At 38.1% G+C, this 25,085-nt stretch overlaps 3 protein-coding genes across 5 annotated transcripts; all 3 read left to right on the forward strand.

Moving 5' to 3' along the window:
- The first annotated feature begins 587 nt into the window (after positions 1-587).
- On the forward strand, positions 588-12,768 carry HCF244 (NAD(P)-binding Rossmann-fold superfamily protein). 3 transcript variants are annotated; one of them, XM_089151749.1, is made up of 9 exons: positions 588-865; positions 3,627-3,880; positions 4,726-4,824; positions 6,774-6,968; positions 8,039-8,131; positions 8,476-8,571; positions 8,823-8,963; positions 10,665-10,928; positions 12,006-12,768. In XM_089151749.1, exons 1-8 carry the CDS (start codon positions 673-675, stop codon positions 10,839-10,841), a joined length of 1,248 nt encoding a protein of 415 aa, XP_089007875.1. In that variant the 5' UTR covers positions 588-672; the 3' UTR covers positions 10,842-10,928; positions 12,006-12,768. The 3 variants fall into 3 exon arrangements, with proteins under 3 accessions (XP_089007875.1, XP_089007876.1, XP_089007877.1); XM_089151750.1 differs by having other exon boundaries at positions 12,048-12,767; XM_089151751.1 differs by having other exon boundaries at positions 589-865; positions 3,645-3,880; positions 12,006-12,764.
- Positions 12,769-12,955: 187 nt separating this feature from the next.
- LOC149017396 (uncharacterized) lies at positions 12,956-16,373 on the forward strand. The gene is made up of 2 exons (XM_089151752.1): positions 12,956-14,323; positions 15,423-16,373. The coding sequence occupies exons 1-2, from the start codon at positions 13,757-13,759 to the stop codon at positions 16,194-16,196; spliced, it is 1,341 nt and encodes a 446-aa protein (XP_089007878.1). The 5' UTR covers positions 12,956-13,756; the 3' UTR covers positions 16,197-16,373.
- A 6,531-nt stretch (positions 16,374-22,904) lies between these two features.
- LOC149017397 (uncharacterized) lies at positions 22,905-24,339 on the forward strand. Its single transcript, XM_089154328.1, has one exon. The coding sequence runs from the start codon at positions 22,934-22,936 to the stop codon at positions 23,897-23,899; it is 966 nt and encodes a 321-aa protein (XP_089010454.1). The 5' UTR covers positions 22,905-22,933; the 3' UTR covers positions 23,900-24,339.
- Positions 24,340-25,085: the final 746 nt, after the last annotated feature.

Genomic DNA, 25,085 nt, shown 5'->3' on the forward strand with positions numbered 1-25,085 from the left:
TAAACCACTTTTCATTGAGAAGCATCAGAAAAACAAGAGGATTTTGAGCAAAAGCTGCCTGATCAAGAAGGTAGAAATTGGTCTACAAGTCCTACTGATAATGGACAAGGCTTTTCGAACTAGAGAATGGGGCAAAAACATTTCCTTCTCTTGTCAAAAAAACAAATCTTACAGGTTACAAATTCAACAAAATATAAATGTCATAAACAACAGATTCCAACTCCAACTTTAGCGCTTGATCTTCTTCTTGAATAGCTGAAACTAAACCCATCGATTCTGTATACACTAGGATTTTGTGTATCCATTGTCGAACCGAAGTTCCCTTGCTAACCTTCGCTTCTTATCGAGTTATTCATACCATGGATAATTATAAATAGAGTGCAAAAATACTGATATCTAACCCCTAAATTCTGAAGAAGCTTTTTGGTCAGAATCAAGGCTCGGTGGGTTAAGGTTACAGCATGGGTGCACGTTAGCAAGGGGAAGGCGTCGGACAAATGCGTGATCCATTTTCAAGTATGACGTGGCAAGATTGAGTTCGACTGCTCCTTAGCCTCACAGTCGTTAAGTTCTAGTGAGAGATATTCCCCTTGAAACTGAAAAAAGGCGCCTTTCTGGTAGTTGGTGGTTTGGCAGCAGCAACGCAACCGCAGATCGCAAGAGTTGGGGCCGATGGCGTCAAGGTGTAGTAGTACTGCTCCCTTTTCCATTGTCGCGACGGCAACCCCTCAACGTCATCAACTGTGTCAGCTGAAGTCGTCTTCCGGCCGACATGAGTCACTGTGCTGGAGGCGCTCGTTAGCACGATACGATCATCTTGCTTCTCCACTTCCATCACTCACGCTTACTTCTTCGTCTTCTTTAAGTGAGTAGCTCTCTCTTTCTCTCTTAACTTTGCCCTCTTAACTTTGCGTTTGTCTTGAACCTCCTATGGTTAGATGGTCTGGATCCTTGGGGTTGTAAAAGCTTCTCCTCTAAATCGCCGTCTCTCCTTGGAAGAATGGATGTATATTTATTTACAACTTTAACGCGAATGTAAGGAAGGTGTAGTCTGAAGAATGGGATTATCTGGTACATAACAGATATTATCAGCCATCTACAATTATGTAATTTCATGAATGGCTTCCTTTTTCTTTTCGAAAATTAGTTGGTTTTTTAGTAGTTGGCTGGATAACATGTTGCATTCAATGAGCTGGTGGACTTCCCATTTTAGAGGGGAACCGAAATAAAAGGGAAAGAAAAATACAACCAGTAACCACCGCACTCCAGTGGTTTTCTAGTCCACAAAAAGCAAATGGATGTCCTTGGATAGAACCATATGCCTATTCATAGCGGAATCGATGCTAGCCCCAGTACCGAGATCAAGCCCTGAATTTCAAAGGAGACAAGAGTCTCAGACTTATCGAGCTGCTCCGAATTTCCTGCTCCGTCTTCTCAATTCCTCTGTGTCGTGATGTGGTAGATAGCTCACAAAATACTAGTTTCCCATCGTGTGTAGGCATAATTTCTCATTGAAGCTCTTCCTACCCCATCTCCATTCTCTTTCATAATCAAGAACATTTCTCCTAGCTTGAAGCAACTACAGAGCAATCCTTCTCAAATCAGCAAGGAGAAGGCGCGAGGGAAAAAAAAAAGTGATAAATGTCCTTAGAGGCATTAAACATAATCAGTAGTATGGTGGGAAGATGGAGTAGACCTGTTTTACTAGCTTTAACTAAAACTGAGTAAAATTGTTGCATTGAGATGCTAATGGTGCATGACAAGTTTTTTTCTAGTGATTCAAAACTGTATTTTGTATGCATAATAAGTACCTCCATGCATTTCTTAACCATTTCCATGTGTATCCTTAGTGTGTCAAGTGTCTCAATGCAATACAATATGGTACATCTCTTAGAATCACCCCGTTGATGCTACTTTTGATACCGCTACTTATATCCTTGGGAGAGATTAGGATAAAGCTCTCTATAGTATGATGCTGTGGAATGGGATATAACCTTTGAGTTGGAAATACCATCCCAGGGGATCTTGGGCACCTAAGATCTTACCAGGTAGGAAGCCGAGGAAGTGGGAACATGCTTGAACCTTTTCTTTATCCAAATAACTGAGTCTCACTCCCTCCTGGTCTAATAACTATAATTGATGACACTTGCCAGGCCCCTGTCAAGCTAGGGGAGGTTGCATATCCTGGCAACCAAGCACCTTCATGAATGATTGAAGAGACCATTGCCATTTTGTAAAGATTGGGGTCATCTATGATGCCATTTCTGTGTGTCGGTCAACACTTTATATGGGTGCCAGTTGTCCAGTGAAAGAAAAATAGAGGACACATAATCTATCCTGGTCTTTATCACGTCTGCCACCTGATTTCTATATTTCAGATAAAAAAGAGTTGGAATGACATTATATCCATATGGAGCCCTTTTTGAGGAAGCAAGAGAGTATCCAATCAACCCAAATGCTGCTTTTCTTTTCTGCCAGCTTTCAAGTAGTTTGATAATCCCTACCATATTAACTTCTGTCTCTCTTTTGATGTGGATAAGTAAACACCAAAGAGACTTGAACTCTCTTGAGCTCTGAATTGTATGGTGTCAGAAATTGCCAACTGAGCTACCCACTTGATGTAATCATATGAAACTCTTTGATCCTCCTTAGTCTAAGGCTTTCATCTAGGGGGAGGTGAATTGAGGCCCAACTGATAGTCTCAAGGGATTTATTGTTGTTGGATCCTTCCCATTTTCCATTAAAAATTCCTATCAAGGATTTCACCTCTTGCATGATGATTGAGGCAGGCCAAAGACATTGGTCCAATCATAACTGATCAGGACCATCTTCAAAAGACCCGCAGTAGGAGCATTGCCTCAAACAACTAGTGCCTCTTTCAAAGATTATAGGAGAAGAATGGTGAGCTTTCAACTTTAACAAAACAAAGGGAGTCCAAAAAGCTTAACTAAAAATAGTCAAGCTGAGATCCCTTGGATTGGAGCCTTTTCTTAGCATCCTCTGAAGTACCTGCCAGAACAGTAAGGACTTTTTCCAGGAAATTTGGAACCCCGACATAGCAGCATAGGTGTTTTAAGGTACCTAACATTGCTTTCAGAAGAAAGTACTTGATTTTCTCATCCATTTGAAGTACAGCTTTTTTCCATCTTGTATTGTGGACTCGTAGTCATGACTTACATGAGGGTGAAGATATTAGAGACATGGGATGATGGGACATCTTTTCCTAAGGCCAAGCCTACTTCTCTTTCATTGGAAGTTTTAAATGTGAAGATTAATATTGTAAAGTAAAATATTAGGGTTGGCATGAAAAATACATGCTGAATTTTTGTCTGTCATACAGATATATTATAGTTGAAACTATTGAAGATACCATTTGAGATGCAGAAAAGACAGACTGAAGGCTATTCAGGCATTTGCTTCATAGACATTACCACGTAAAGAAAAGGGATACTTTAACTTGCAAATGCTATTGTTTCACTGCTCTCCTCTCTTCAATGTTGGAATGAGATGTTTAAGAAAACAGAGTTTAATTCAGCTCAGTCTTCCTCTATAGTTTTCTCTTCCTAGTAGACTTCCCATTTGTTGTTTGACGTGTTGTCCCTTTAAGGTAATCTAAAATTTTGCAGTCCATTCTTTCTCCTCAGGAAGATCTTACACACCCACAGTGGTAACATGTACTGCTCAAACAGCTATGCCTACCAATCTGGCTCCGGGGACCCCTGTTAGGTCTACAAGTATACTAGTTGTTGGGGCTACTGGAACTCTAGGGAGGCAGGTGGTGAGGTGGGCTCTGGATGAAGGTTACGATGTAAGATGTCTTGTAAGGCCTCGACCAGCTCCTGCTGACTTCCTTCGTGATTGGGGTGCGACAGTTGTCAATGTAGGTTTCAAGTTTCACACCTCCTAGTATTTTTGTTTTTCGCGGAGAAAGAATAAGGTGCTTTTCTTAATATCTAGATAAGTATCTAGAGCAACAAAGCTCTCAGGATGTTTGTTTTCTTGAGGTGTGGTTCTTTTCTTTTTGGTCTTTTCTATCCTTAAATCTGTCATTATGGTATGTTGCAAAAATTGGACAACTAAAATGGAAACATTATGTTTTGAAGTTTCTAGCAAATAGTTTGCAGGTTTGTATTAAGTGAAGTTGGCTGCTCTTGTTGAGTATAGATTGAGGTCCCTTGGTTCCTAAATTTTTGTGAAGGACAGACATTGAGGAGAACCCTTTTACTCGTAATGTATTCTTAAAAATTGCACTATACAATAAATGCAGATTTGAATATTTCAAAACTTGATCGCTTCTTGGGTGCAACAGGTGGATTGAAGATTCCTGCCAACCGATGGAATTTGCATTCCACAGAGATAGGGGATCAAATGATACAGCTCCCATTCAGCATGTGATGATGTTACTGGCTAAAGAATTATGTTCTTTTAAACTTCAATTGTGATTGTGGAATAAATCATTACAACTGAAGAACTAATTGGTGCTGATACTTGGTCTGATTGAACTGTTTCATATGGTGAACTAATAGCAGTTTTCTTTTCTTTCTGTATGTCACATTTTCATTACAGAAGTCTTATAGAGAGTGCAAAATAGTCTGGGCATATTTCAATGACTTTTTATCAGCATCTTGGGTTAGCTTGGACATCAGCATGCCTGTGTCTTTTCTAGTTTAACCATGTGTAGGAGGTTTGCTGAAATGTCTACTGATTCTAGTTATGCTTGAGCAGGCTGATTTAAGCAAACCAGAGACAATACCTGCTACCCTGGTTGGCATTCATACAGTTATTGATTGTGCCACAGGACGCCCAGAAGAGCCTATAAAAACGGTAAATTCTATGTGAAAGCCTTTTTGTTTGTTTTCCATATGAAATTCTCAGTATTGAATAACTGCAATAGGTAAGTTTTAGCACATTTAGTACTCTCTTTTAACAACTATTCATGAAGCTTAACTTGAATAAGTGGATATGCTGTCTCTATAAATATCTGCTTTTGACCATCCTAGTTTTGCTAGTCTGGCTCATCCATTTGTCATGTACAGTGAGCACTATCATTGGTACCATAGGAAACTATGCCTCCCCCATGCTCAGGCAGATACAATGAAAATCTATGTGACTGAACTTATTCCATACAAACAAATGTCAGTGTCAGCCTTATTATGGTCGAATTCCCTCTCTGTCAGGATGTATTCAAATGTGGTTTCTGGGTCATGCAAATGTCTTCTCCAACTTGAGTGTTTGAGTCCTAGTGTGAGTAGTTGAGATTGAATCCAGAGCATTTGCTAACTTGATTCTGGGGTCTATATGTTTTCTTAAAACAGGAAATTGATTAGGATGATTTAATGAAGGAATTGATGTCAATGTTGCAAAAACTTGATCATCCACCCTTGATTGGGTGCTAGCATGGCTGTCAAGACATCTAATCACCCTGTAGCCTATGTGGGCACCTTGGTTGCCTTGTGTTCAAGCACTCTTGTAACACCTTGGGTCACTTAAACACAATGACAACTATGGATACCAGGCAATGAATTGCCAGTCCGAGTTGTGTGTTTGCTCACAAGAAGAAAACAAGAATAAGATTTGATATCAATATTGCAAAACCTGGATTGTCCACCACTTTTGGCACCAGCTGACGGATCTCCAAGTGGATCTATGGGTTAATTATCAGGTCAAGTGGGTTTGTTTGTAAAGCAACAAAGAATTAATTATTAAGGTATATAATGAGAAGAGCCAATTGCATGACTAATGCATTCCCATGGTGGTTATGTATCTTTAACAATAATCTTTGATCAAGTGTTAAAAACCTTTGAACAACAAATTTGTTTTTTCTAATTATAAACAATAGAACTGAGGTGGGTTGCCATTGCTTCAACCAACCCAGTCTTGTGATTGGAGTTGAATGAAACTTGAGTGTTACATTACGCATCTGTTGTGTTTCTACTTTCTACTGCAAATTTATTGGAGAACAAACAAATACACCAACTGTTGGGCAAGGAAGAGAAACTTGTAAAATAAAATATCTAAAATAAAAACAGCGAGTAGAATACAAAGCTGGCAATGAGAACACCATGTCACCACGGTGCAGTACTGGGAATGCAGCAGTAAAACAAAGTTGACCATGATTCTATTTCCATAGGCAAAGCATTATCTAAGGCCTGCTTTATTAACCGACTATACCTGTCAAGTAATCAGCAAATGTTGTCTACTGCCTTAGCCCTATATAGAATACCCAGGAAGTATGAATTTTGACCTTGCTCTATAAGAAATTCCTAAAACAACGAGGAAGATTTTATTTAATGATAAAGGCTTTTAACGTGAATCTGATTACAATGTAGTGACTATTTTATTCCTTGAAAAATACAAAACTACCCATTAGAGCAATAGATTTAAATTTTCACTCCATAAAACAGAACAACATCTGTTTAGCAAGCTGGTCTCACCTTTCAAACGACACCAATATCATTCAAAAAGTTTTTATCTTCCAAAAACATCCCTGTGGAAAGTGATGTAAATACCCAATTCTCTGGAGAATATCTGGACCACTCAATTGGCTGTTGCTTTAACGTTAGATACAGTTCCTACAATTGAGGTGCATTGAGTTATTATTGGTCTCTTTGGTCTATTGACAACAAGTGGATATTATTTTGTTGGGAATTGGTTTGTTTCTATGGGTCCATTGCCCACTGTTAATTTTCTATTGTAGCGTGTCATAATATTACCTTTCCTCACATGTTTCTTTTTATGGCAGTGGCCTGTTCTAATCCACTATTTCTGTTTAGGTAGATTGGGAAGGTAAAGTTGCCTTGATACAATGTGCAAAAGCGATGGGGATTCAAAAGTATGTATTCTTTTCCATTCATAACTGTGACAAGCACCCTGAAGTTCCTTTGATGGAAATCAAGTACTGCACTGAGAAGTTTCTTCAGGACTCTGGCCTAACTTACATTATCATCCGATTATGTGGTTTTATGCAGGTAATCCATCCAGTGAGTTTTTGGTCAGTTATTTTCTGTCTGTTTATGTATTCATGGAGAACTGACTAGTATGAAAGTAAAGTATTCCTGGATGATTCTGGCTTTCTGAGAAAAGGTGGTTTGTGTCAAAATGCAACGTTTTTAGGGAAAACATAAATAAGGTTGCCTTGTAAAACCAACCCTTTTTCTTTTCCCATATTGCCTTTGATAATGAATTTTTATAAAAAAATTTGGGGACAGTGAAGTAATTTGATCTCCCACCTTAAAACAAAATTAGTTGGTAACAAAAATAGACACCTCCTTCCAAACAACACTCTGTCTCTCCTTACGTTGTCATTCTCTCTCTCTCTGCTGTGAACTTCTGCACTCTTCTAGTATGAAAAAAAAAGCTGTTTGTATGAATACCTGAATTCCCTTTCTTTCTTTTCTTTTTTTTTTTTTTTTGGGGGGGGGCAAAAGCCTAATTAGCTGGGATTAAATTGTAGTCAGTAAACCTAAAATTTTAACTTAACTTTGGGTTCAGTTGGGTTGGGGGAGGGGGTGAACAAATATAATTACCGCCAATAAACTCTATGGCTCGATTTGTTTCTACATATAATATCATTCTAGAGAGCCAAGCATTATCTAAAGACGATCTTTTATATTTTTTGATGTTTGTAATTTTATTGGTTTGTCATGGCAAGGAAACACATCTGGGCATGAGTTAAGGAGAGAAAGTATGCAGCCATATGATAGGGGTAGAGTCCTCCACTGGTCCCAAGTGTATCAATGACAGAGCAATCACCCTATCAGGAAAACAACATCCTGAAATTTGCAAAATGAAAAAACTTCCCCTAATATTGTGTATGACATTCCAGCATGATATTTTCCCTTAAGTAATCCTAGCACAATTCTGTATCGATTTTAACAAATCCCACATAATATTATATGCTTTTTAACAGTTAATTGTTGCTGATTTGAAAAAAGGAAAGCATGTGCTTGGATGATATACCTCACCTTCTAGTTCCCATTGCTTGTTTCTTTGAGGCACTTCTCTTGGGTTGGAAGCACTAACTAATCTTCTTGTGCAGGGTCTGATTGGGCAATATGCAGTGCCTATTCTAGAAGATAAGTCTGTCTGGGGAACTGATGCCCCAACAAGAATTGCTTACATGGACACTCAGGTTAAAGTTCCATTCTGTATAGGTCCTCCATAAGTTTCTTAAGATTCTGGGTCATAATTAATCAGTTCTCTTTTAATTCCTTAGGATACCAAATTATAGTTTTATTGTGTGAAATTATCCAAATTGAAGAAATTAGAAAAGCTAGGGGCAGACCTAAGATGACCTTATGAGTAGTAGTGAGAAAGGATATGCATAGCTTAGGCCTTATATCTAGTATGACCTTTAAACAGAGCTGATTGGAAGGCAAGAATCCATGTAGCGACCCCATTTAGTCGGGACAAAGCTGCATCTTCTTGTTGTGTGAAATTATCCGTATGTATCTAAATAAGTGTTCTTTTCCACAGGATATAGCTCGCTTGACATTTATGGCTTTACGAAATGAAAAAACTAACCGGAAACTGTTCACGTTTGCCGGGCCTCGTGCATGGACAACCCAGGAGGTATTTGAAGGGCAACTAACATGCGCTTAAACAAAGTCAAAATTTAGTTGTTGTATCTTCTAGCCTATGATAATTCTGATCATAACTTCATTTGATTTCAGTATTTATTTATGGCATTTATTTTCTTTCTTTGTGGACATTAGTTGCAAATTAACGACTGCTTACATGCAAAATCAGACTCAGATTATTCCTGATTTGTGTTTCCTTTTTCTTTTTTTTTTTTTTTTTTTTTTTTTGGGGGGGGTTGGTAGGTGATAACACTATGCGAGAGGCTTGCAGGGCAAGATGCAAATGTAACTACTGTCCCAGTGTCTGTGTTGAGATTCACTCGCCAGCTGACTCGTTTTTTTGAGTGGACAAATGACGTCACTGACCGTTTGGCATTCTCAGAGGTAATGATTTTTTTTGGTAACCTGTCTTTCCAATTTGTGGTAGTTAGTGATAACTGTAATTTGAACATGCATTTTCCCCCTTTTCCTCTTTGTTCCTTCAACTGGATAGTGCAATTTAGATGTTTAGTTGTTGGAATGTAAGATGACTGAGCCATGAATCCTGTTTTGTCATATGAAACTGTTTAGAGTCACATTGAATATACAAGTCATGTAGCTGCTTCCAAACATAAAATATGCTGGGGTGGGCTATTGGGTTCTCTTTCGTAGTGGAAAGAAATAGCCATGTCAAATGTACTGGGCCCACAACTTTGAAGTCAGTGATGATAGACAAAGGACAGCCATAACATGTATTTTGTCTATGTGTGGAATCCAAGGAAGTCACAGCCATGCTTGCATTTTTATTTTCAGTGGCCCCAATGAGAAATATTTTGAAGGTGATAATTTTAGTATCAAGTTTTGGTGTCTGCACAAGTTTTTGAATCTCTCTGCATATTGACGGAGCTAGAATAGTAACTTCACATCCATCATTTTTGGGAAAATAACGTGATTAGTTGCTTTTACGTTTTCCCTTACAAAAATAGCCACTCAATGTTTCACTTTACAAAAGTAGCTAAAATTGAGTTTGCATTTACAAAACTAGCCAAAATAGTGTTTTTTCCCTCTTTGGACATTTTTCCCCTAAAATTGACCATACCGGCATAGGGGTGAAAATGTCCAAAGGGTATGAAAAAATAATGACTTTTCCCTTTTGGACAAAATAGTGATTTTTCCACTCGATGTGATCAGTTTTAGGGGTAAAAATGTCCAAAAAGGTGAAAAATCAATATTTTGGCTAGTTTTGTAAATGCAAACTCAATTTTGGCTAATTTTGTAAAGTGAAACATTGAGTGGCTATTTTTGTATAGGGAAACCTAAAAGCAGCTAATCACGTAATTTTCCCATCATTTTTTTACATGGTTAGTGGATAGAACGGGCCTAGTTCTCGCCGATAGGCACCAGTTGTAACCAAGCCAAGCCTTGCCAACTATATGAGTTGTGGATGGTGCAGAACTGATTATAACATGAAGTCATGAACTACTGGATTATTCATTCGTTATTCCCATTTGAAATAATTTGCTGGAACATTGAGAATCATCTTCTCTATAGAATTCTATTGCCCCTTCTTTTCTTACTGTTTTTTTATTTATCAATGGCAATAACATTGTCTGGAAGTGTGCGGCTACCCCATGACTTGATGCTCCTGTGTGGTCTTCTATTGGCTCCCACGTGTGCAGGAGCCACACTCCTGTACAGGGAACACTACTATTTTTCTGAAAAAAATTGTGGTGGTGGAAATTCTTTTGTTCTCATTGTGCACAAAGCACACATAGAGAATTGAATGAACAACATAGAGATTTACCCTCCAACAAATAAAGGGAATTAGAGAGGAAAAAATAAAGAAAGAAAAGAATAGAGAAAAAAAAATGTATTTTAACAAACATCATAGAGTTCTGGTAGAAGATATTATATGTCATTGTTTCTGTAATTACACTTTCCTGTTTGTTGGACCTACAGATCTCGTACAACTATAGGACAGCCATATCTGTAACATAGGCAACAACCCCCCCCCCCCCCCCAAACCCTTGCTTTTTCTTGTCAAATTATGTTTGTTGGAGGTTTATGGGAAGAAACCTGTCTAACGAGTTCCTGGTGGTTTCCTAGGTTCTCTCAAGTGATACTGTTTTCTCAGCTCCCATGACTGAGACGTATGATCTTCTTGGGGTGGATCCAAAAAAAATTGTTACTTTGGAGAAATATTTGCAGGATTATTTTACAAACATCTTGAAGAAATTGAAAGATCTGAAGGCACAATCAAAGCAAAGTGACTTCTACATTTGAAAAGAACCTTTTGTAAGCCCTGTATTGAAGGTGTTCATATGGACAATTCGAAAGCTATGTAATCCTGATGCAAGAGAGATTATAGAGGTATGTAATGCTTGGACTAACCTTTCTAATGATAATCTGAAAATGTTAATGTTGTAACCTTGCTTCCCCCCCCTCAATTTTGTTTTCCTGCTGCTCTATTGGGACACACTGGAGGGTAAGTCCTGTCACTCCACATGTATGCTTGAAAAGCATGCTAGGCAACTCAACTGTGAAAAGTCATAATGACAAGTTGCCTTCAAGTTACCTTTTCTACCCATAACTTAAAGAAGTTTTCAGAATTAGCCAAAGGGAAAAGGGTAGGTGGTTACAATTTTTCCAGATCACAATTTTGCCTTACAACAAGATGCATTTTAAATTTCTCAAGTGGATTTTTTCTGATTTTTCTTTATATCTATTAGAGAAAGACTTGACACACTGCCAGAGTGTCCAGCAGTTGTCAACCTCTTGCCTTCTCTTTTGAAGAAGAACACCTTGACTTCTCCAACACCAATCGAAGCTCAAGGGAAGCTGGTGGCATGTGCAATCCTCTTCCCTTTCTTTAACAACTGAACTAGCGGTTTCTACCAAAGAACAAGAGCAAGAGAGGGGGGGGGGGGTGTTGTGTGGAGAACAAACCAACAAAAACCGGGGTATCCATGAGATCCTCCTTTTATGGTTATGGATAATTGGAAAGCACATTGACCACCCCCCACCCCAAACCAGAAATAAAGAATAAAAGAGAATCTATAAATAGAGATCTGAGAGCAAGCAATATGAGATGTTGACATTTTTTAAGCTGACTAATATCTTTCCGTGATTGACTTGAGAAATTCCCATGTTAACCTCAATGGATGGATGGATGCAACCTCAGTCTCAAGCCTACACAGTGGACTGCTTGGTTAAAGTCTGTCATTGTATTGGACTATGAGAACCATATATTCTTACCATGTTCATCTGATGCTTGGAAACCGCTTTTGTATGATACACTTCTACATGTGGCATGTTATTATTGTCCTTGAAGAAATGTACTATTGAATAGGTGCTATTATGCAGGATTCAAGCCATCCTTGAAATGTAGAATATTTCACTGCCTGGTTTCAGACTATAATTTACCGTTTTAAGTTTCTTCTTTTCCAGGAAATTTCTTGTATCTGGTAAAACACACTTCTGTGTTTCTAGGCAGGTACAGGTATGATGATTCACAACATTCAAACTCAATGTTACTGGAGTAATTTAGAAGGACAATAGCAGGTGTTGTGAAGCAAAAGCAAAAGCATTCATGTTAAGAAGAATGTTACACTTAACAATTTCACAATGAAAACGGTCAGGCTACGTTTCTGATTGATGTGTAAATATATCATCAATCTCGTTCTACTTGGTCAGAGTTGTATCTGTTTGACTCCACCAACTCCTTGACTCTTAATCCAACTCTAATAATTAGAAGAAGGCTGAGCTGGTCTTTTGTTGGACCAATGAACCACGGTCGAACTGGTCTTCGGTTTTACCACTGAACCAGGATATATGGTTATAGAGCTAACTCTGTTAAGCTCAATGGTCTTGAGAGGTTGTGTAGCCAACCAAATTCTCTACTGGAACTATTGGACTGATAGATCTATCTTGTCTAATTCTCATATGGAAACTGAGGTTTAGGCATGAAAACATCCATTTTGGGCTGATTTAAGACTAATCCAGATTTAGATTCATGTTTAGAAATCATTGCGCCAGCTGATTATTCAGTGAAAATAATTAATGAACAGTGCGCAATTGTTGTAGGACTAGCTTAGCATCACTGTCAGCCACCTAATTGAAATTTTGGTTAGCTATTTTACAACTACTTTTAATCAATAATATATTTAAGTAAACTAAACAAATATACATTGTAATACTAATACCTGACATAGAAGGTGGGAAATCCAACCAAAGTCTAAAAACTATTACTATTTTCGGATTTTAATACTTACATTCCTAATTAACATTGTAATTTAATTGATTAGCAAAGCCACAGTTTTCATTTTTATAATATATGAAAATAAAATAAAATAAAATAAAATAAAGAAATTTTTTTTTTCTTCTGAGCATGAGGACCATTGGAATCTTGTGTAGAGAATTCACATGGATGGATAATTTATTTATTTCATGTAATTTTAAAACTACTGTCTAATACAAAATAAATGTGATCACAACATTTTTAAATTAAAACGGATGACTTAAGATTTGACTAGTCAACATTTTGTGGAACAATTCAGAAGATGGCATGCAATGCAATGGAGTTGCTATACCAGAAGCTAAATTTGAAAAAAGAAAAGAGAACGACAAGGATTTGCCATCCCATGCCACGTGGGGAAATTATTGAGTCTCTAATCCATCTTGTTTAAGTTAAAAACAAGAATTACGGAATAATAAGTTAATAACAGGTGGCGGTTGTTGAAGCTGGTTCAGAATCAAACTGCAGAGCCTATAAAGGTGGACCATGAGGCTGCGACGTAAGAGTAACCGTCACCATTATCACAAAGTATTTCTCTGGTTGATCTTATATAAATGGTTACGTTTAAATCATGCATCATAAAGCCGTGAGCTGCGATGCATGGAAATGGTGGTGCTTGAGTACTTTTCAGTTTTCACGCTACTCGAAGATATGCTCTGTCACTCTTTTTCTTCTTGGTTGAAACTTGAAACAGAAAAAAAAAACGAAAGAAAGGCAGTAACAGAAACACCTACCCTTTCTTACTTGGTTGAAACAGAAAAAAAAAAAAAAAAGAAAGGCAGTAACAGAAACACCTACCCCTTTCTTGCTTGTTCAAGTTTTGGTCTGCTAGGTTTTTAATGGGAGAAGGCGAAACAGAAGTTGAAGGGTTCTTCGCGACCTACAAGACTAAGTGGAGAAAAAGATGCTGAAGATCCTCAAGAAAATCATGTTTTTTCTGAATAGATGGGCTTCCGATCTGGACCTACGTCTCCTTTGCTTGATCCTCACCCCTCTTTCTCTCCTTATATTGATTTCTCTTTCTTCCTCTGTTACCGATCCCTTCAGTCTCTTCTCTTCCGTCAATCCTCCACAGTCGTCTCCGACTACATCTCCCAGTCTGAGAGAATCGTCTCCAATTTTATCCCCTGGTCCGGGAGTTCCGTCTCCGATTCAACCCAGAGAATCTGCGGAGCAGAGGAAGAAGAGGAGGAAAGAGGAGTTGGACCGATCGAGAATCGCGATCTGTCTGGTAGGTGGAGCTAGGAGGTTCGAACTCACGGGGCCGTCGATCATAGATAAAGTTCTCAAGGTGTACAAGAATTCAGATCTTTTCTTGCACAGTCCCTTGGACAAAGACGCCTTCAAGTTCTCGCTACTGAAGGTGGCTCCAAGACTTGCCTCCGTCCGAATATTCAAACCGAAACCCTTGGCAGAGAACGAAGCACAACTCAGAGTCCTCAGTTCCAAAAACTCTCCCAACGGAATTCAGGTAGCTCTCCAGTCTCTACCGTCCATACAGAAAACATTATATTTCAATTTTGGGAAATTTTAAATATCTTGGTTAAATCTTTCCCTATATTTTACACAAGAATTGCACGCTTATTCCATTTTTTAATACCACTCCGTAATTAGTTATATGCGCCTGTCAGTTCTCGATCTTGTCGATATTTTAGTTTTTGTAGGATGTCTCTGTTAATGGCCTTCTTCTCCCTCCATCTTCCATGGGATGGCAGCTTCCGGTGCCTTTGTACTCTCGGTTTTACGTTTTACCGATGACGGGGGAATCGTAACGACCTCATCGTTTCTAGAAAGAAACTAAGATATAGTGATAAATTAAATGAAGTCCGGCCGATCCTACACACTCAAAAGTTTTTTCTAGGGAGTGGGTCCCCAAGGTATCAACGTAGGACCAGAATTATGAATTTTGAAATCTGTTGCCACCCACGCCACTTGTTAGAGAAAGTTCTCTCTGCATCGTCTGCTATTTTGTTTTTGTTGGGCAGAGTGTTGGAGAAGACTACTGCTATGGGAAACTAGATAACTCCCAAGATGCCCCTCTTGTTATAATTTACTTATTTTCGGCGAGTATTGCTTGGGGATTAAGAAACTGAATTGTGCAATTTTTTAGCTAGTTTTGGTTGAAGTTTGGTAGAATTCATACCAATTTTTTTCTACCCTAGAAAAAGAAGAATTGATACGTATTTTCTCATCTACGAAGCATACCAATTTGAACCATCGGACATGGTGCTCTAGTGGTCCAACTCACCTCCAAGTACTGGTTTGATAGTGTTTATGTTGTAGGTTTTAACTATTCTTTTATTTCTCATATTGGGCAGTTTGGTGCGTTTTTGGAGTATGGGATCACTAATGGTTTCTATAGGTTATAATGGTAGTTCACATGACTAATGCTTGCATAATTTTTGTAAATATGAATATTGGCTGGGGCCAGGGCGCGCATTTATTTAAAAAATAAAAAAAATATATAGTATACCACTTAGATATAAAAATAGCTAAACCAATAATCCCACTTAATCCGCAGATGGATCATTCATCCTTGAAATGATGGAGTAGTTGCTTGATTTATGCAGGGATTGCTACAGTATTTCAACCTGGTAGAAGGATGCCTAACCATGATCAAGGAATATCAGGCTCAGAACAACTTCACATACGATTGGATCGTTCGTACCCGAGTCGATGGCTACTGGTCCGCGCCACTTGACTCAGAAAACTTTGAACCCGGTAGTTACTTGGTTCCTCCTGGCTCCAGCTACGGCGGCCTCAACGATCGGCTAGGCGTTGGTGATCTCAACACCTCCACGGTCGCTCTCTCTCGTCTCTCTCTCATCCCCGAGCTCGATGCCGCCGGTTTGCGGCAACTCAACTCGGAGACCTCCTTCAAATCCCAACTCACCACCCAAGGTGTCAGCTACTTCACAAGACGCCTTCCCTTCTGCATTGTCAGCGACCGGAAATACGAATACCCACCAATGCGGTATGGCGTTCCGGTGGCTGCGCTGTCGAGCCCAGGTCCGCTCAGCGGAGCCAAGTGCAGGCCGTGCACACCGGTTTGTGCCGGAACGTGTGTGGGCAGTGTGATGGAGACTCTGTATAAGGGTTGGAGCTGGACAGAGTGGTCTAATGGATCACTTGAGCTTTGCGACGCTCACGGCGACTGGGAAAGAGGCTGGGAGAAAATCTTTGATCGTGCCGCCGGTAAGAACCTTGCCAAGGTTAGGAAGCGAGTTTCGGCGTTGAAGATGAAGGAATGCCTCAGTGATTTAGAAGAGATGAAGAGACGAACTGTTCAGTGGGATGCCCCACCGGCGGCTGAGATTTGTAAGCTGGGATTGGGTGGCAGGTAGTGCCAACTGGGATTTAAATAGTCTGCGGCGTCAGGGTAGCGGCTGCTGCCCATTGATGAACGCCACGTGGACAAAAATGAATATTAACCATTGATTCTCTAATACTAATTACCATTGATTTTCTAATACTAATTTCAAGTTTGAACCGTAAGAATAAACCGGTTCATCGGACCAACCTTCAACCACGACTGACGACTCTCTCAAGTCTCATCGATATCGTCTTTTTCTTCTTCGTTGTCCCCAGCGTTGCTTCTACACAGGTCACCTGTACAAGATGAACAAAGACCTTCTAAAAGTCAATACAAAAAAAAAAGTAACTATTAAATTTAGCATTAGTCTTCATTGTACACTGTGAATCAATCCAACCCAACCCCCGCAAACAAGAATTAAGAAGAATAAGAAGAAGACGACTAAGAAGCACAAGTATGTTATTACATATGAAGTTTAAACCTAGAATTCCCCACTTAAATATAGAATTTTTGGTGATGAGAAACACGTATGTGCATAAATTTCCTACAGGTCCACAAAAACACTTTTGACCATAATCGTTAACACCGAGAACACAACCCAAAACTGGTATAATGGAAACTAGAAATCCATGTGAATTGATTCCTATCTTTGAAAAAATTAATGAATTTGCTCCTAAAATCTTAAAATATTTTCTTCATCAAGGATTGATTCATTAGCTTGGGGTTCCTTACAGTGGCCAAGTGCAGTTTCAAGTGAACGAAAGAGTCTGTTTTAGTATTCTAGAAAGGGAGAGAGGTATGTATATCCATGACATAGCACCCCTTAGTGATACACTTTTTTTTTTTTTCGTCTATTGCACGAATTAAGTTAACCAAATCAGAGTTGAAGAACAGCTCTTGTGATACGTATGTACCTCTCAAGCTTAGATCCATCTTAATTTGGGCAAGCCAAGGTAGGCCAGGCCTAACATGCTAGAAGCCCAGCCCATTACAATCTCTTGGTCACGTATATACTATTTGGGCCCAACTAGAGGCTCACGGGCCGGTAATCCAAACAACATGGGCTTCTGACGGGCTCATCAGGTGTCTAATCTAGAGTCTCAAAAAATCAAAACTGAAAATCATAATTAATTTCCTTACACTAATGGTAGAGTGTCTGCTAATTAAGTTGTATAGTTCAATTATCCAGCAATACACATACACAGATACACTCTTTCATATTTTTCAAACCTGATTTCAAGATGGGAACAAGATCTTGGTGTCTATAAATCTTAGAAACTTGATTCAGTGCAGATCATCTAATCATCATTTTAAACGGAAGTTTGGATATTCTAGAACCCAAAAAAATCTGGTTGGGCTGCGGTTCTCGCATTTTTAAGATACCAATTTATTTAGCCATGTGGGGAATTTAAAAATGTGGATTGATGATCGATGATGAAGTATTACAAGACGTGTTAAACTCATGAAGGAATCATTCAAATTATAAACGTTGAGAAGCTTTGAATTGGGTCTGGAACATGGTGTGTCTGCATGACTCACATGTTCACCAAATACATTAACTAACTAACTAACTAACTAACTAGATTAGATTAATTTATATTTGTTTATGGTAGTTTTTCTTTCTGTCATTCTTTCCACAATTTCAATGTATACAAATTAAACGACTCTTGGGAATCTTTAGTTCTGGTTAAGATGGCTAGCTCATTAGTTTGTAAGAATTATTCTAATACATATGTGGTTCATACCAATATGGTTTTTGTTTTTTCCTTTTTTATTTGCTTCGTTATACTTTGCATACTAAATTATATAACACTATGGACACAGAAGAAGAAGATAATCAAAGTCAGCCATCGTTTTTGCAAACCCCAAATGAATGAAGCTATTCTTTTTCTCTCTGTCATTTTTGCAGCTTGTGGAATCTGGTGTTGAGATATACCCATAATACTGGAAGAGTATGAAAAGTCAATACCTACGACTTTCATAAACAGCAATTCAATATTTTGAAGTTTTATTTATGGATCAAAAGTCAAGCCAAACCCATCTGTCTTGTCTCTGTAAAAAGCTACACACGACCCTTTTCTCATGAAGTTTATGGAGTTTAAATCAATTTTTCTCAGCTCCCATGTCCCTGGTCCCTCCCTGTGACGATAGCTAGAGATAGAGATGTAGAAGTAGAAACAAAGGTAGCTAGTAAGACAAACAGATGCTTCATGAAACGTGACATTAGAGTCTACTTAACACCTAATTATAGACAAAGAGATGCTGCATTTGTTAGATTAATCTCTCTTAATTAGTGTTGTCATTTGTCCATTGGAGCACGTCAATGACTCATGACTCTCTTCTCCAAGAAGATTATGGACCAGTTATGGATCATCTCTAAACATGATAAAGCATCAATTCATTGCATTAAGAGGTTCTTAATTAACTACTCGTACGAAAAATATATAATTTTAGGAAAGGAAAGGCCAAATCATTTCATTTTCTCGACCTAATTTTTGGATAGGAACAATAAAAAAGGATTAGTAGTACCTTAGACATGTGAAAAACTTTTAGAAACTCCGAATTGGGTCAAGGGACTCAAGCATGACAAGGAGTTTACGTGACAATGTGTTCACCAACTTGATTAATTAATTAGATTAACCTCGTGTATATATACCTATATATGTATATCTAATACATCTATTGGTAGGGATTTGTCGTTACTTATAACTAACCTTAATTACTTAATTCTAACATGCGAACTTAATTGGTATAGATAAGAGGTTAATTCCAAGTGTGTGTAAGATGACCTAACTACCAAAAAAAACTTCTTATAATTTAATGAAGCAAAAAACTTCTTATAATTGCTAAAGAAAAAAATCCAGAGCAGTAAAAAAAAAAAAAGCACATTCCATGTCCTTTTTATTTATAAATTTCTTATATATGCTTCATACGTATCCAGATCAAATGTCAATATCTATATTTTTTTTTCTTGGCAGTAAGTGTTAAATCTCATGCATATTTGTTGTCTTATATTTGCTTTATAATTACCAAAGCAGATGTGTTGAGCGATCAAGTTTTTTCAAAGAGAAATTATCAACATTACACTTAAATATTTAACATTATCTTAAAAACAATTTTAAAATATTAGGTAAACTCCCTACCAACTAGATATTTCTTACGAAAAGATAAAAATACGGCTTGTACTAACGAGGGTTGGTCCAAGTGGTAAGCAGTTTGGTCCGCTTAAGCAAGGTTCTGATATCGAAACCTTATGGATGCAAAAAATCCCCGCTGGGAGACTCACCCACCATAGCCAGGTGTGCGACTCGGGTCTAATACCGGATTAGTCAGGGCAAAGCCTTGGAAACCGAGGTTGGCAACCAAAAAAATAAAAAATTAAAATACGGATTGTGTAATTTGAAATATTTCAATATTGTTAGTAGAATTTAAGGTTAATACTATTTATCGATCTTTGCATTTTCTTATTAATTCAAGGAATTGTTTCTTTAAATTAAAAGCATCTAATATTTACTTAATATTATTGGAGGGGTATTTTTATCTTTTAAAAAAAAATAACTTCTTAATAGAAAGTTTGCTTAATACTTTGTTTGTCTTGTGACAATATTAATAGAAGGGGATAAATCAAAGAATTGCACTAATAATTTCTTACATATTCTATATGTGTAGCATAAAATGACCCACAGCTAGTAAAAGTAAAAGAAAACTTCAATAATAATACAAAATAATTTATCTGACTTTATTTATAAATTTCTTGAATGGTTCATATCATTTTAGTTACAATTAAATTTTATTTTTTTTCGTTGAAACAGGTGTTTTTTTTTTAATACTATAAATGTTGTCTGCAAGGGCCGAACCCACGACCTCCTCCCATTGAGAAGTAAGTTCAACCCTTGCTCTGGCATATATTGTAATTTTCTTGTATATAAAAAGCTCATTTGTACTAAATTTATTATTTTTTCTTTATAATTACCTAAAATGCCAATCTTCAAACAGTGCACATTTGTTGATGTGATTATTCTTAGATACCAACAAAAATTTTTAATTATGTATTTTCACCAACATGAAAAAGATGTAAGTTCCAAACCTAACTACACAACTGATTAGTTATTTTTAAAAGAATTACCTATATTTATTTTATAACTGTCAAAATCAATCTCTGGATGATCACATTTGTTAGGTTCTAGTGGTTGATAAAAATTGGTCATAACTTTGTTGATAAAAATTTATCATATAACTTTTGAATACAACAAACTATGTATTTAAAATTTGATTAAAACATCTAACATCACCAACAATAGAGTTATATAGATGGGACAGAAAGATGACGTCCCTTTACTTCTTAAAAAAAAAATTTATGGATGTTTAGCTTAACTAAAATAATTTAATTCAACATTCATTAAATATGAGATGAATTGTTATTAAATCTGACCATTAGATTATCTGTGCTTGAGTCGACCCTGTAATGAAATAAATAAGGTTAAAGTCCCTGTTGTAGATTTTCAGCTTAGAGAATTCAATGAAATAGGAAAAATACTTTGAGCTTAGAGAAGAAAGAACCTTGTTTAGCATAGAAAGGGATATTTATACGCTTGCTGCGATACAAGGGGCAGTTCCATGTACGTGTTCAAATCAGCAAGGGATAGTTCTAAAGTCTGTGTCCATGTAGGATAAAGCTTGATGCTATGGAAAAGTTTGACGTGCATGCTTAGACTTACACGTGTTGAATACAGATCGAAATCCTTGACATGCATGTGTACATGTAAGGTGAAACCATGTGCAACACTATATGTACATTGTCAACCGGTGGTCTACCTAGTGGATGCAACCGTCAGGACCAGACCGAGATTGAACCGGTTCAATACAAATGAACTTTACAAAGTGGTTATGAGAATCAACACTATTGATTAGCTTAATGATATTTATTAGTTTATTCACTTTTTGTTTCCTTTGAACAATTAGTTCTAAGTGCTAACCCCATGCGCGTAGCTGACATCAGCTTTCTTGGCACTACATAAACCGTTTAGGTGTGTGTGTGTTTTTCTTTTTTCTTTTTTCTTTTTTCTTTTTAATTCACTCTGCTACTCTGGAATCTAGAGTATGGTTAATATATGTGGTCAAGAAATTAAAAGTCAAAACCTATGGTTAGAAACACGTGTGACTGAGTTAGGGTTTTTTCTGTTTACACGCTAGCTCAGCTCAGCTGTCATGTGCCCCAAAACCGCACACCGATCCGGACTCTTTCTCACATGAGATTCCTCATGCCCTAGCCGTCTAGGGTTTTCGATTCTTTTCATTTCGAGCCCTATGAATTATGAAACCTTAGCTTAGCTGGCCAGAAAGAATCAAAGAAATGTCATAAAAGCGTGACGTGGCATCTTCATGTCTCCCATGTTCACTCAACTCAGCATTAATTTCACACCATTAATAATTCACTAATTTTGTTGATTAGAGCTTGTCATTTACTCTCTGCTCTATCTTACTTTAATACCACTTTCGCCGCCTAATTTTCTATTCATTGTTGTTTCAATTTTTCCATGATTTGAGTCTCAACTAGACTCTATCTAACTTAATAAAATATTCTATTAATTCGTAATATCAGTTATTATAGATAAATATTATTAAGGGAGCGTTTCGTCATATTACTTCCCGCGACTCACAAAACAAAGAACTTCCTGAAACTACGGCAAGCCAAGTTTTAGGACTCCGGTTTCCGTCCCTACCAATTGTGGTCCCCACTGAATGTAACTGAAAGACTTGTCTCTAATTTGAAATAAAAAATCAAATTTTTTTAAAATTTACTTTCTTACCCCCGATCCATGCATCGGATATACCGATACTTGCCTTGCTATATCCTATATGGACCCCTTGCATTGCATTGCATTGCATTGCATTACTTTTCTCTGTTCTGTTAACGGTAACGGAACCGGACGTCAGAAGTGCCAACAGAATGCATGTAGAGTTACTGAAGAGAGTCCGAAAACGCCAACGGTTTCTTTCCACGCGGAAACCAAGTTGGCATAGCCTCACTCTCACCCAATGAGAGCTCCGAGTTGGCAACTGCTTAGCGTGTAAATTCATGATGGTTAGGTGAGGACAGGTGTTAACCAGCGATGTATATATGTATTAACACTTGGTTATCTACTTGCTTATTTTAATTATTTTCACTCCTACAGTCCTACTTGATAATTGATAAACAAAATTAATTTTATATCCAATTTATTCTCCCTTATCGCTCCTCTCCGGTTTGACTTGGAACTTGGGACTTTGACAGTGTTTAATTTAGAGAGCTTATAAGGTTTAAGAGAAAATAAAGATTCCACTTTTCTCTCAAACACTACTTAGAGAGTGAGAGAGAGAGAGAGAGAGAGAGATGCCAGGGTGTCACATGCACGTTGTGTCTCCTCCGCGCATCGAAAAACCAAACACAGCTTCTGATTCATTCAGAGATGCGCCCACATGCTCATAAGGTAATTCAATTGCCGCCTTGGCAGCCCTTGGTTGGTTTGATTTTGATTTTACGGCTTTACCCCTCCCTTGTCCCCAGACCCCTCGTGTGGGACGTGGACGCGTTTACGTTTGTATATGATCTATATTGTTATATTGGGTTTTTCTCATTAATTATTACATCATCAACACGGAAGCTTGCCTTTGTTTTGTTTGTGTTTATGTTTATGTGCCTGCCTTCCTTTATAAACCCCTCCACACCACCTTCAGTTTCTCACTAAATTCGAAACGCATTTCATCCAGCGAAAACCAAAGCCGAAGATGGTTGCCGGATTCCGTCGTTCACTCTCGTTTTCCACAACCCCAAGTCCAAAACGGACACCACCGCCGGAAAAATCCTACCATGTGAGATCGATAAGTCTTCCATGCAAATCTCACCCGATTCTCTCCCAGCTCAAGGACAAGATCAACGACCTTAGGAAATGGGAATCACAGTTAGAGCTCGCCAGCAACGAAGCTTCCTCCTCTTCAGCCCATCTATGCCAAGGCTTGAGTCTCCTCAAGGATGTCCATTACTGCCTCGACGATCTCTTACATCTTCCCCAAACGCAAGAATCTCTCCGCGGCCGATCCGAATGGATCGAGAACCTTCTAGACGACTTCCTTCACTTCGTTGATGTCTACGACATCTTCCGAACTACGCTCTTCTCTCTCAAAGAAGCACAATCATCAGCTCAAGTATCACTGAGGAGGAGGAACGAATCAAACATAGCCTCATACGTTAAAGCATGCAGCAAGAACGACAAGGAGTTGAGAAAGCTCGCGTCGATCGTCCGTTGCATCGGCAAGTGCTCGTCCCGGCCGGCATTGAGGAATTTGGTCAATTCTACGGATGCTGAGTTGGCATCTGTTCTTAGTGACGTGACCCAGGTCACGGTTTCGGTTTCGCTAGCTCTCTTTCATGGGATTTCTTCGTCGTTGTCGTTGTCGTTGTCGTCATCTTCTTCTTCTTCTTCTTCTCCTTCTTCATCTGGGTCATGTATGATGATGGGATGGAGAACACAGAAACCCAAGAAAGAGAAGGGAATTTTGGAGTTCCAGGAAGCGAGATTGCAGAGTTTAAGGTGGCTGACGAAAAAGGTAGACCAGGAAGAGGAGAGGATGAGTTTGTGTGGCAGATTGCAAGTGTTGGACGATTGCATCGGAAGGATTGAGAGTGGGAGTGAGAAAGTGTTTAGGAGTTTAATGAACACCAGAGTTTCTCTGCTTAACGTCCTCACTCAATAACATTCAAGGATGATTATCGATCGATGATCAGTTTCTTCCTTCTTCTTTGTGAAAAGAGTTAACTACTGTTATAGTGTACATACAGAAGTACTTTTATTATGTACATGACCAATTCTAGCTAGTGAATACATAGAAATCGTTGATCTTATGTGTTTCGTGTTAATTCAGAATTTTGGTGCAATTCATCTTCGAAATTAACCTTCAAATTAAGAGTTAATTTATTTTCACGTGGACATTTCTCACAGGTTACTTGAATCCCACGACACATGGCGTTTTTCAAATCGAGATATACATGTGTTCAGAGTTGCGACAAAGAAAAACTCAATTAATCATCGAGTTAGGGCATTTCAGAGATCCATTTATGAAAATAAACAAAACTTAACCATCCGACACAGTTGAATTTGTGATCGTCGCTATAGAAAACTGCCAAAATGAGTGACATGCTATCATCATTGGAATGGAAATGAGTTTCAAGTAACTCTCATGGATTGAGCTTCAAGTAACTCTCATGGATTGAGCTTCAGTGCTGTGCAATTAATGTGCACTACTAAGCTATCTATAGTACATGTTAACTAAACCATTGAAAGGAAAAAAGAAAAAAAACCAAATCAAAACAGACAATTTCGACCACCACTTTACATCTGGACCTCAGTGTTGCGCCAAACACAACTCGTGTGAATTCGCAAGAATTCATTCTTTTGTTTTTGTTCTTTTTCATGTTATACGATTTGGAGGTTGTTCTTAATTAATCACGTTCATGTATTAGCAATTAGCATTGTTCTAATTACAGGAATCTGTCTAGAGCACCTAACTCCTCTCCTCGGATTTGTTTGAGGACTCAATTGACTTTGACTTAATTATGGTCACTAATGAGAGTTAGTAGTTTATTAATGAGACTAATAAAATACATGATAATGATGATGACGCTGTGGTTTATAGGTGATTAGTAAATGTCGCAGCGTCCTTGGAACCATGCGAAATCCCGTGTGATCCGTTCCCTGATTGGCTGAATCTTAACCCTACCTTTACATAATCCTCTTCTTCGTGAATGGCTGAATGCCAGTGGTGCGGTGGTCAGCGCATTGGTTGCGAGAACACACGCGTGGAAGTCTGCCAAGTGGCAAAACAGCCTATCCCGAGGTCATGCAGGTAATCCCCATTTGGGGTGCAATTTTGTTCTTCGCTG

Source organism: Hakea prostrata, chromosome 4 (genome assembly GCF_041222555.1).
Source record: "Hakea prostrata isolate BN-2017 chromosome 4, UWA_Hpros_2, whole genome shotgun sequence".
Taxonomy (NCBI): Eukaryota; Viridiplantae; Streptophyta; class Magnoliopsida; order Proteales; family Proteaceae; genus Hakea; species Hakea prostrata.

Bases quoted from the DNA above. Each gene is read 5' to 3' on its own strand.
- HCF244 (XM_089151749.1), top strand. From the start codon at position 673: ATGGCGTCAAGGTGTAGTAGTACTGCTCCCTTTTCCATTGTCGCGACG. The intron at 4,825-6,773 runs GTAAATTCTATG...ATTTCTGTTTAG, and splicing joins CAGAAGAGCCTATAAAAACG to GTAGATTGGGAAGGTAAAGT. The intron at 8,132-8,475 runs GTTAAAGTTCCA...TCTTTTCCACAG, and splicing joins TTGCTTACATGGACACTCAG to GATATAGCTCGCTTGACATT.
- LOC149017397 (XM_089154328.1), top strand. From the start codon at position 22,934: ATGGTTGCCGGATTCCGTCGTTCACTCTCGTTTTCCACAACCCCAAGT.
- LOC149017396 (XM_089151752.1), top strand. From the start codon at position 13,757: ATGCTGAAGATCCTCAAGAAAATCATGTTTTTTCTGAATAGATGGGCT. The intron at 14,324-15,422 runs GTAGCTCTCCAG...TGATTTATGCAG, and splicing joins ACTCTCCCAACGGAATTCAG to GGATTGCTACAGTATTTCAA.